The sequence below is a fragment of the Cryptomeria japonica genome, chromosome 10, assembly GCF_030272615.1.
Source record: "Cryptomeria japonica chromosome 10, Sugi_1.0, whole genome shotgun sequence".
NCBI lineage: Eukaryota > Viridiplantae > Streptophyta > Pinopsida > Cupressales > Cupressaceae > Cryptomeria > Cryptomeria japonica.
The window spans coordinates 302,630,138-302,642,464 of record NC_081414.1 but is presented as its reverse complement, the minus strand read 5'-3'; the positions used below and the strand labels follow the sequence as shown (position 1 = coordinate 302,642,464).

Here is a 12,327-nt window from a genome sequence, read left to right as displayed (position 1 = left end):
GCATGTGTCTTCACCATAGAGCTGTAGACCACTTTGAAGTTCACTTTAGATAAAACTGTGCCATTACACCATTTTGCATAATTTACCATGACTGAATCAGCAGTAGATTTAACAAGAAAGTTCAGAGCTTTGCAAGCTTCCCTAACCATTGAGTATGTTCTACAATGGGATTGGGGGAGATTATATTCAGTGCTTAGGTCAGACCAAGACCTTAACTGCATATTCTCAATATTGTGATTAAAACTTTTAATGCCTTTTCTGTACCAAATCTTAGAGGAGCATCCCTGCAGCAATGCAAGGGGTTTGTCTTTATGATATAGGTTCCACCATACAGATCTAAAGACAAAGATTTTGCAGCCTTCTTGGCTGTAAAATTCACTACCATAAACCATACTTTTAACCAATTCCGATGCTTTCCAAATGCTTTTGAACACATTAGAACCAGTGGGGACCACAGAGAGTTTACCAAATAAGGAGTGATAGATATTCAAGAAGCAAAATAAAAAAAAAGAAGCATCTCTACCTCATTCTAATTTGCTTTTAGATGTCGAAAAAATTGCAGCCAAGTTGGAGCAGAAAAAAAAAAGTTTGAGCAGAGTATGAAGAAGCAGCTGAAGAAATCAGCATTGGAGAGCAGTGAGCAGTGAGATAGCAAAAGAAGTGAAAGTGTAAACGATTATTGTTAGTTTTAAGCAATCAGATGTTAGTTTAACCAATTAGATTATAATCAGACTGTGAATAAACAGTAACAGCAATAAAAAATAAGACACAAGACACCAATACCCTGGGAAAACCTCCCTCTTGGAGGTGAAAAATCCAGCCTTTAAATGTGATATGTATTATCTCAAATATAGACAGTTTACAAGGTAATGACTTTTCTCAGATTGCTGTTTCAATATATCAGTGATGAATGCAGCCCTTCACTAACAGCAGGTGATAAGGAGGAGCAGCAAATGTCCAAATCAGATTCGCACAAGAGACCTTATGGAGAACTTTTACAACTTCGCCACATTCAACCTTGAAGGGTTTTGTATTACCGCCTTATACAAGTTCGCATGAGAAGAGATCGCTGCTAGGAGAGCAGATCGCATTTGATAATGATTGTGTGTTGAATGACTTCATCTTGGAGTGGTTTATATATCTTCCTTTTGGCGCCAATCATCCTCAAGTCGGCTTGTATGATAATTAATTAATGTTGTATTATTAATTATACATTTCCCATGTTAGATATTTGGGTCCAGCCCAATAACAACTAAATTGAGATAATACATATAAATTTAATTGTCATTTGACAATATTAAGAGTTTGACAATCAAGTATCCGAGCTAGCTAACATTTTCAGCACTCCCTCTTAGCTAGGGAGGATATCTGCCATATGTCATGATCCGTTCATGATTTTCATCTTGCATTGCCCGCAAGGATGAATGTATAAGCTCTATAGAGTATACCTGCAATACAAACACATAAATATCATGAACTCATTTCATGGTGTCCATCTTGCATTGCCCGCAGAGGATGGATCCACCTTGCATTGCCTGCAGAGGGTGGAAGAGGTCTTACATCTCAGCTTTCTCCAGAGAAGGACACGCTGTCACCTTGCATTGCCCGTAGAGGGTGACTCCACCTTGCATTGCCTGCAGAGGGTGGAAGACGTAAACTGAATTGCATCACTAAGATTGAGACTCCCTCTCAATCAATGTTATGTTCTCCACCATTCCAAGCTTTTCTCTGAAGTACTCAAACTTCACCCGAGCTAGAGGCTTAGTGAGAACATCAGAAACATGTTCATCAGTGCTGATATATTTCAGCTGAATGGCACCTCTTTGTGCCATATCACGAATATAGTGATAATGAGTTTCCACATGTTTTGACCTGTCATGAAACACGAGATTATTAGACATTTTAATACAGCTCTGATTATCACAATAAATAATAGTGGATTCCCAAGGTTGCCTAAACAACTCAGCAAGAAGCTTGCGAAGCCAAACTGCTTCTCTAATTGCCACACTTGAAGCAATGTATTTAGCTTCTGTAGTACTTAATGCAACTGAGGACTGTTTCCTACTAGCACAAGAGATCATAGCGGAACCCAAGGTGAAATAGATTCCTGAAGTTCTTTTCCTGTCAATAACACTTCCAGCCCAATCAGAATCAGAGTAGCCTTCCAAATTGATTGTTGTGTTGATTGGATACTTCATCCCATAGCCAATTGTTCCACGCAAGTATCTCAGGATGTGCTTGGCTGCCACCAAGTGAACATGCTTTGGCTGGTTCATGAATTGGCTAAGTGCACTCACTGCATAGCAAATATCTGGTCTAGTGTTGACTAGATACATCAAGGATCCAATCAACTGCCTGTACTCTGAGGGATCTGCAAAATCAGAGTTAGCTGCAAAAATACTCAACTTCTTCAAGTTAGTTTCCATAGGAGTAGACATAGGTTTACAATCCATCATATCAAATCTTTTCAATAAATCAATAGTATATTTACCTTGACTTAGAATAATTTCATTAGGTCTTTGTCACACTTCTAACCCTAGAAAGTAATGCATTAGACCTAGATCCTTCATTTCAAATTGAGTAGCTAATTCTTTCTTACACCTAATGATGAGGCTATCTTCACCAGTTAGAAATAAATCATCAACATATAGAACCAGAATTAGCATTTCACCATTAAATACTTTAAAGAAAATGTTAGGATCGGCATCATTCTTATAAAACCCTAAACTAACTAAGTACTTATCAATTCTTTCATACCAAGCTCTAGGAGCTTGCTTGAGGCTGTAGAGAGCTTTCTTCAATCTGCACACATGAGTCTCTCTATTATGAATCTCATAACCTTCAAGTTGTTCAATATAGACTTCTTCCTCAATAACACCATTAAGGAAGGCAGTCTTTACATCCATTTGATGTAATTTCCAACCTTTGGCTGCAGCAATAGCTATAATAGTTCTAATAGAAGTATATCTAGCAACAGGAGCAAATGTTTCTTCATAATCTATGCCTTCCTTTTGAGAAAAACCACAAGCTACAAATCTAGCTTTATATTTCTCTATACTACCATCAGCAACATGTTTAATTTTAAACAACCATTTGGAAGAAACAACATACTTACCTTTAGGTCTAGGCACAACATCCCAAACATCATTCTTGATGATGGATTGATACTCTTCGTCCATAGCTAACTTCCATGCTTGTTGGTTCATAGCTTCTTCTATGCTGGATGGTTCAGCCTCAATCATGTTGCACATCATTGCAACATAGTTAGGGAGCTTTTGAGGTCTCTTACTTTCTCTGAAAGTACCACTAGGAGCTGCAAACTTTTCTGCATCTTGAATTGTGCTTCTAACCCAAAGGGGTCTTTTCTTGCTAACTGCAATATCTCTAGGTCCATCAGTTGGAACCAGAGGCTCAGGAGGATCATCATGCTCAATAGGTTCAGGAGGCTCAATAGGCTCCCTCTAAATCTCAGGGTTAGTATCAATATCCATATCTTGATTATCATTAATTTCTTTATCATTATCAATAAGAGAACCTTTAGATTTCTTGAAAGCAATATTTTCTTCAAAGGTGACATCCCTGCTTACCTCGATGTACCTTTGTCCAGGAATGTAGATGCGAAATGCCTTGGAAGATTCACTATATCCAACAAGGATACCCTTCTTCCCGGAAGGCTCTAACTTAGTCCTCTTTTCCTTTGGCACATGAACATAGACAAGACTTCCAAATATCCAAAGGTGGTTGATATTTGGTTTGACTCCTGTGAAAGCTTCCTCGGGAGTTATGTTCTTCAGGACACGGTGAGGACATCTATTTTGAATGTACATAGCAGTCTTGGATGCTTCAGCCCATAAGAAGATCTGCAGGTCCTAATCATGAATTATAGCTTTGGCAGCTTCAACAATAGTTCTATTCTTTCATTTAGCTACACCATTTTGTTGAGGATTGTAGGGAACGCAGAACTCCCTCTTAATTCATGTTTCTACACAAAAGTCATTGAAGCTACTTGAGGTGTATTCACCTCCATTGTCAGATTTTAACACTTTAATCCTTTTACCAGACATATTTTCAGCTAGAGCTTTAAATTCTTTGAACCTACTTAACACTTCATCAGATTCTTTAGATTTTAGAAAGTAAATCCAAGTCTTTCTAGAAAAATCATCTATAAATGTAACATAGTATAGAAATCCGCTAGGTGAAGGAACAGACATTGGTCCACATAGATCAGAATGAACAAGTGTTAGTTTTTCTTTAGCTCTACTTTCACTTTTATGAAATGGACTTTTGGTGTTCTTACCTAATGCACAACCTTTGCAAGCATCATCATGAGATTGATTAAGTTTAGGCATACCTTTAACCATCCTTTCAAGTGAAGGAAGTGCCTGATAGTGAAGATGACTGAGCCTTCTATGCCATAGCTCGCTAGATTTAGAAGCTTCATGAATAAGTGCTCGAATGGGGTTAGTTGAAAGCTTATACAAACTATCATATCTATTTCCAATAACACGAGCAGATTTAATACTAGATTTCTTAGGCCATGCAAGTACTTTACCCTCAGAAAAAGCTATTTGATAACCTTTATCTTCTAGGGCAGAAATAGAAATTAAATTCCTCTTAATTCCAGGGACAAATAAAATGTCACTAAGATGCAAGGACATAGCAGATTCTAAATTTAAAGAAGTACTACCAAAGCCTCTTACCGAATACTACGCATCATCACCAATTACCACATGAAGATTGGACTCTTTCTCCATCAAACCTAAGAGATGCTCTCGATATCCCGTGATGTGTCTAGATGCAACACTGTCGATCAACCAAGTGTTGCTATCGGTTGGCACATTGCTGGACAAAGCAGAAATGAAGAGATAGTCTTCATTATCCTCTGAGTTTGCAACTTCATTCAGGTTGGCCTCCCCTAGCATGGGTGGATTCTGACATTCTTTGGCATAATGTCCAAACTTGTCGCATCTGAAGCAAAAGGACACGTGAAAGATCCCTTGGCTTCTTCCTTGAATCGAAAGTTGGAGGTCTGAAGTCTCTATCTCTTTTGAAGTTGTTCTTCTTCCAATGGCCTCCCTTTCTTCTAACATGTTGAGATGCAAGCACATGTTGATCTCCTCCATGAGAGCCTTTATGCATTTCTCTAGCAGCTAGGCATGACTCCTCTTGAATGCAATCTGACCGGAGGCGATCGAAGGAAGGGAATTCAGCTCTTCCACTTATGCTCTGAATGAAGGGATCCCATGAGTCAGGAAGACCATTCAACACAATCATGACAATATCCTTGTCCACAACCTCGCTTCCAATGGCGCTGAGTTGGTCTTTCAATTCTGAAATCTTCATGAAGAAGGACATGACTGAATCTCCTTTGCACATTTTGACTTGAAGAAGTTGCTGCCTCAATGTGAGTGTCGGGCTGATGTTATTGATCTCATATATCCCTTCTAGATGTTTGAACATCTCTCGGGCTGTCTTCAATTTGGAGATGACTGGAACAAGATGATCCTTCACAGAATCAATAAGAAACTTCTTTGCTTTGAGAGCATTCTTCTTGAATTGATTTAGCTCTTCCGGATCCAAAGGTTCAATCAGATCCATATCTTCCACAAACTGTAACAGCTCTAGTTCTTCAAGTGCAAGGAGGACACGAACCTTCCATGATGTAAAATTTAGGGCACCTTCAAGTCTATTCTCTACTTTCAGACATGTAACCATCTTGCAAAAACTAAAACAGCAAACTGAAAGTGAAGGGCAACTAATAATCTGATTATTTGAATGAACCTAAAGCTCTGATACCATGTTAGTTTTAAGCAATCAGATGTTAATTTAACCAATTAGATTATAATCAAACTGTGAATAAACAGTAACAGCAATAAAACATAAGACACAAGACACCAATACCCTAAGAAAGCCTCCCTCTTGGAGGTGAAAAACCCAGCCTTTAAATGTGATATGTATTATCTCAAATATAAATAGTTTACAAGGTAATGACTTATCTCAGATTGTTGTTCAAGATATCAGTGATGAATGCAGCCTTTCACTAAAAGCAGGTGATAAAGAGGAGCAGCAGATGTCCAAATCAGATTCGCACAAGAGACCTTATGGAGAACTTTTACAACTTCACCACATTCAACCTTGAAGGGTTTTGCATAACCACCTTATACAAGTTCGCATGAGAAGAGATTGCTGCTAGGAGAGCAGATCACATTTGATAATGATTGTGTGTTGAATGACTTCATCTTGGAGTGGTTTATATATCTTCCTTTTGGCGCCAATCATCCTCAAGTCGGCTTGTATGATAATTAATTAATGTTGTATTATTAATTATACATTTCCCATGTTAGAAATTTTGGTCCAGCCCAATAGACATTGAATTTCCCTTCCGTGTTACATTTGGGCCCAACCCAATAATATAATTAACTTCTTCCCACGATACATTTGGGTCCAGCCCAATAACAACTTAATTGAGATAATACATATAAATTTAATTGTCATTTGACAACATTAAGAGTTTGATAATCAGGTATCCAAGCTAGCTAACATTTTCAACAATTCTTCCATTTATTTTTATTTTTTTTAGTTTTAAGAAAAAAAAATTGTTTTTCTATTTTCAGTTTGCACCTGCATTATTGTTTCGCAAAACAACATAAGAAGTAGAAATGACAGTGGTAAACATGAGATGGAAGAAAGAAATGTGAGAGTTTCAACCTCAGTTGAGGATCATCAGGGAGTGGGAGTACTATGAATGAAGGAAAACAGCCAGAAAATTCATTTGAGTGCCCTTCCACCATTTTAAATCCTTATGCAAAGGTCCCTTTTAATTCCTAAAAACCTCTTCTTCGAATTCTGATAGCCCTCAACATAGATAAAAAGAAAAATTGATGGTAGTAGGGTGTGGTTGTGTCACATTTGCAAAACAAATTTTAAAGGGAGTTGCAATAGAGCATATTCTCATCTCTTGGGCCTTACAAGACATGGGGTTAAGATGTGTCCAAATGTAAAGGAGGATAAAGAAGTAGAGGTTCATAGATTGCATATGGGGGCAGAAGAAAAGTCTAAGGGTGTGCCAATGCCTACACAATCAACTATGACTATGCCTTCCATGGTTGGCAATGGTGGTGGTGATGTTTCTACAAAAGAAAAAATAAAAACTGGTGCTAGTGTGAAGACACGGATAGTTGCAGGTATGCTCAATATGCAAGCATGGGATGTGGTAGAGTATTCTATTGCCAAATTTTTCTATGCACATGCCATCCCATTCCGTGTAGCACATTCTCCTTACTTCAAAAAAATGTTCAAAAGTGTGGCTTTTGTTGGTCCCTCATTTACCCCTAGAGAACATAAACTGCACATTACCCTCCTTGACAAAGAATATTCTAAGGTAAGTAATCTGATGGAGGACATGAGGCAGGCTTGGATTAGGATGGGCTGCTTTATTGTCATAGATCAGTGAACCAATATTAGACATCAGTCACTCATCAACATCATAGTCACATGTTCAACTGACTCTTATTTTCTTAGAGCTATTGATTATTCTGAGAAGTGTATGAATGTAGACTTCCAATTTCAAATTTTGTGAGAGGCCATAGAGAAGGTTGGGACCTCAAATGTTGTACAAGTGATCACTAATTTAGCACATGTGCAAATTAACAAGTATAATGGTGGAGGGTGCTTACAAGCACATCTTTTGAACCCCATGTGTTTATGTATTGAATAACATATTGAAAGACATAGGGAAGATAGATTGTATGTGGCAAATGGTGGCAAAAGTTCAAGATATTCAAATGGTCATTTGCAGCCACCACACCTCACTTGCTCTCTTCAAGGCTTTTAAAAAGAAGGAATTCCTCAAACTTGTGGAAATTAGGTATGTCAGTTATTTCATTTTGTTAGAGAGGATGCTTGAGGTGTAGAAGGCTCTACAATTGATGATGGTAAAATTGGTGGACTAGATGACCTATTGCAAAAACTGTTGAAGGAAAAGGTATCAAACAAAAGATCTTTGATGTGGTAATAATCTATTGATTTTTTAAAAAATGTTAATTTTATTAATAGATTGATTGTTAATTTTGTTATTAAATTTCTGATTCTAATTCTCTAAGTTGCCTTTCTTTAATTTTTTCAATGCACAAATGTTTGCTCCTTCAACTCACCTGATTTAGATGTCATTAGATCTGCCAATATGGACTCTCTTAGTTTTGGAGAGATTTATGAGACATTTGACTGCATACTTGGATGAATGAAGCAAACAATTTGTAATAGAGATCCTAATTTAGGATTATACAATTAGCATATTGAGTCCATTGAGATGTAGTAGTGAAAAACTATAAACACCCGCTTCATATGGTAGCCTTTGCACGAAATCCCAAATGATATGCACCAAAGGCTGGAAGGATGCCTCCTTGCAATGACAAAGATGTGAAAGAAGGGTTAATGAAGGCCCTTCAAAGTATGTATTCTAGTGAGAAGTTGACTATACTTGCACGCAATGGCTTGCCTTTACTAATCTTCATAGTCCAACATTCAATAAACCAAAGATGAGTATAAATAGAGCTACATAAGGTCAAACTGCTCCCACTGGATGGTGAACATGACATGTCAAGGATACATCAAAGTTGAGGATGCTCGTTATTCACCTCCTTTCACAAGTTTCCAATTCCTTTGTTGTAGAGAGGAATTGGTCCACATATAGTGTCATCCACTCGATGAAAAAGAAAAGGTTTACCCCTAGACAAATAGAGAAGTTTGTGGTCATGTATAGTGCTTTGCAACTTCAAGATCATCAGACTTCAGAGTATTGACAAGCTCCAATTTTATAGTGGGATGTTAATCCAAAAGCCACCACCCAAATTGATGAGAAGAAGACACAAGAGGTATTGGTTGGAGTTCCATTGGATTGGATGAAGCAATCCTTCATTGTGGCAGAAACTCAAAGTAAAACTCTGATTTTAATGCAATATAGGCAGATGCCAATTAGAGGCAGCCTCATAGTTTTTGATTAAGGAGAAACAGGTTTTAAGAGACCCGAAACCCACTTACATATCATAAAGAAAAGCATTAGAGAAGCAAGAAAGGACAGAGTGAAGAAAGAAAGGCAGCAAAAGATCAGCACAAAAGACAGCAGCCAGAGAAAAGTACAGCAAAAGACCAGCGAGATACTGGCACACCTAAAACAAAACTAGAACATCTAGGTAAAGGCAGCCTCATAGTTTCTATCACTATGTCTTTGTGAATTTGTCTCTGTAGTTCAAACTTGCAGCCTTTGGGTATTTTTTTGTATTTTTGCATTTAATATCATATGCACATTGACAATGAATTAGGGAAGCAATTAAATTTTGAGTTTTCACAGTTATTAATTTGTTTGACCATCAATGCAATCTTCAATTCAACTCTAATGTTGTGTATTAAGGATCTATAATGTATATGATAAATGTCTTATCAATGTTTTCCTGTATCTTTTATCTTTTCTTTATTTTTTATATAAACATTCTTTTTGTTGTCCCCTAAAAAACCTAAAAAATCCATCCTGGAAACATATTCCCCCATCTCCTACCATCCCTATCCTGAAAACTTCATGCAACATAGATTAAAATTCTTGGAAAATCCATAGTCCAAACCCTGTAGACAGCTATTAACTCGGTAAAAGAGACATCGTTGTGTGCCGTGCCTCGAAAACCTTAGGTCAACTCCTAGATAGTTCATGGAAATTCAAAAACTATCTATCTCACGGTTCACCTATATTTGATTCTGTTACATCCTATATTGCTAATTATTGACACTTAATTTCGTTTATATTTAACACTGGTGTTGAAATAAATCCACGTTCCAAAACATGCAGAGAGCTTGTATCTCAGACATAAGAGCACTCATTGTGTGCCTAGGAAGTCTCACGTTCAACTAGGCCTTGATTTATATCTGACGTAGCCAATTATTAACATTTGAATTCATTTATAGTGTTTGCTATTGTTGAAGCAATTGCTTTCGGAATAATAAAGATGGCCAGAAGTCCAATTGTAAAGCCTACCCACTGTAGGTCTTGTAAGTCTCAAGTTTAAGTCCTAACCGATCCATATTTTGCATTTGATTTCTGCCATAACGACGATTTTTTCATGTAACTTTGATATTATAAAGGAGTGCACCCATATGCATGTATGAAGTTTATGTTTAATTTCTGCCCTATACTATATTTGATCTCTGTAATTGCGATAAATATTATGTTGTGGAATTGCAGTCAGAACCTAAATTTTTCACAGGCAGAACCAAAAAAAAAAAGCAGTAAACCCCAACCTGAATGGGAGTTCAAATTGCCAGATCGCTTGGTGAGTATAACCCTTAGATCACCCTGAGAGCCTTCAAACAAACAGATGAGCACACCTGCCCTTTTTGTCCGTTTCCTCGCTGCACAAACCTCTGGCGAATTAGACGAAAATGCGACGGATTCAGCCACGCCCAATTGCGAAGAAACCCCTCCTCCGCTGCTCTCTTCCGTTTGATTCTCCCACACCGCTGAGTCAGGGGGCTTGTAAAACCTCAGCTGCTGCGCTAAACTCTTGAGCTTCAGGCTTCCCCATTCTTCCCCCATTGAATGAACTACCAGCCTTCTCGATAATACTAAAGAGCTTACTCTTCTCGATACTAATGATACAAGCATGCTAAGGCGCTCACTTAAATTGCAGGCAAATTTCCAAACGTGTAAGCTGCAGATTCATTCCATACAATTCGGAGTGCATTCCGTAGAGCTCCGAGTACAATACTTTTGACAGGAAATCTGCACGAGTTTTGGTGATTGTTATCAATGTCTCTAATAACTAATCGTTACAGAGGTATGAGTTGTTCGCACCCGCAATTCTGTACGGCGTTCTGGGAAGAGTTTGACCATGTGAAGGTAGAGAATTCGAACCCCTGGCGGCCCCCGTTTTGAGAAAATGAAGTAATCTTCGTTGCTTTGGTTTCCTCGTTGCTTTGGTTTTCTCGTTTTGCACGTGAGACAAAGAGCATCATATTAAGAAGAAAATATTATTTTTTTGTATTAAGTATCATAGAATAATTACAAACTTATTACAAATGCCAAGCCTCACTTTAAACAATGTGACAAATACAATCTATGGAAGATCAAGAGTCACAACTTAGAATTTCACAAAGATGTTCTTCTTGGGAGTTGAACTTGGGTCTCTACATTGAGAACTCGATGCTTTAATCAACTAAGTTCAACCCTCTGGACCGAAAATATTATTTTAACCTCTATGAAGCAAAATATAGTCTATGGGACAGACCCCTTCAAAAATCAAGTTCTGCAATACGATTCTTTTCTTGTACGGCATGGTGATGAGAGCCCCTAGCTTCTCCACAAACTCCTCATTAAATAAATTATCCTAAGCGCTGTTTGTAAGAGTGTTTTCATAATTGTGTCTATTGGCTTTGAAAGCGTCACATTCTAAAATTATGTGTTTTTTTGTTTCAACTTTATCTGAAGTGCAAAAAATGCACTTTCCTCCCAAGCTTCTTTTGATCTTTTCCAACATCCAGTTTCACATCGAGCTGATGAGAATTAGTATTTAATTGAGTAATGAGGATTTTGGCTTTCCACGATATATTGGCCACTATGTATGTTTTTTTATGATGGTTACAAGAGGGGTTAAACTCTTCAATATAGTTTTTTTTTTCTCCCTAGCTCCTTACCCCTAGTACGCTTGTGGAACTTATCTATAATATAAGGCTTCATCTCCTTTCTATTCGTGGGGCACGTGTTCAAGTATATATCCCATTTTCTAAACCATTTGCTATTTTGTCGCATCCAAGTCTTCTTTCTTTTGCATAATGTGTCATTGAAAACGACCTTAAGCCATCGACCCTCTTCCATTTGCTCAATTATTTTTTAAAAACTAATGGGTCTCACCAAGCACTTGCTTCCATAGGTGCAACCCCCACTTCACTCAACATGATATCATAAGGGACTAAACTTTTGAGTTTGAACTTGTTTGTAATCAATCGTTTTTGGATCTGCTCAATTTGTTTCCACTATAAATCAGAGGTGTTGTTGGCCCACACTTCACAACCGTAAAGTACAACCGGAAGCACTAAAAGCTCAAAGAGAGTTTGGGTAGTCTTCCAATCCCATAACTCTGCCTCTTGGCACTTATTTTAAAAGGCATAAAATGTTTTCCAACCTCCTAGCATTCTCTACTTTTTGTAACTTTCCCAACTTATATTTTTGTTGAATTCAATTTTGAGGTACTTGTATTATATCGCTTCTTCAAGAACAGTGCCTTCAAAAAAGAACTTATGCTGGTTATACTTTCTTTCGTTGTAGAGCTCCGAGTACAATAC

General features: G+C 37.6%; 1 protein-coding gene across 1 annotated transcript in view; it reads right to left on the bottom strand.

Annotated features, from left to right (window-relative positions):
* LOC131052010 (nudix hydrolase 15, mitochondrial) overlaps positions 1 to 10,963 on the bottom strand; it is a 57,333-nt gene extending 46,370 nt beyond the window's left edge. The window contains exon 1 of the mRNA XM_057986618.2: positions 10,288 to 10,963. Coding sequence (XP_057842601.2) covers positions 10,288 to 10,651 — 364 coding nt within the window. The 5' untranslated portion in view covers positions 10,652 to 10,963. The remainder of the gene's footprint in view (positions 1 to 10,287) is intronic.
* Between the last annotated feature and the right edge of the window lie 1,364 nt (positions 10,964 to 12,327).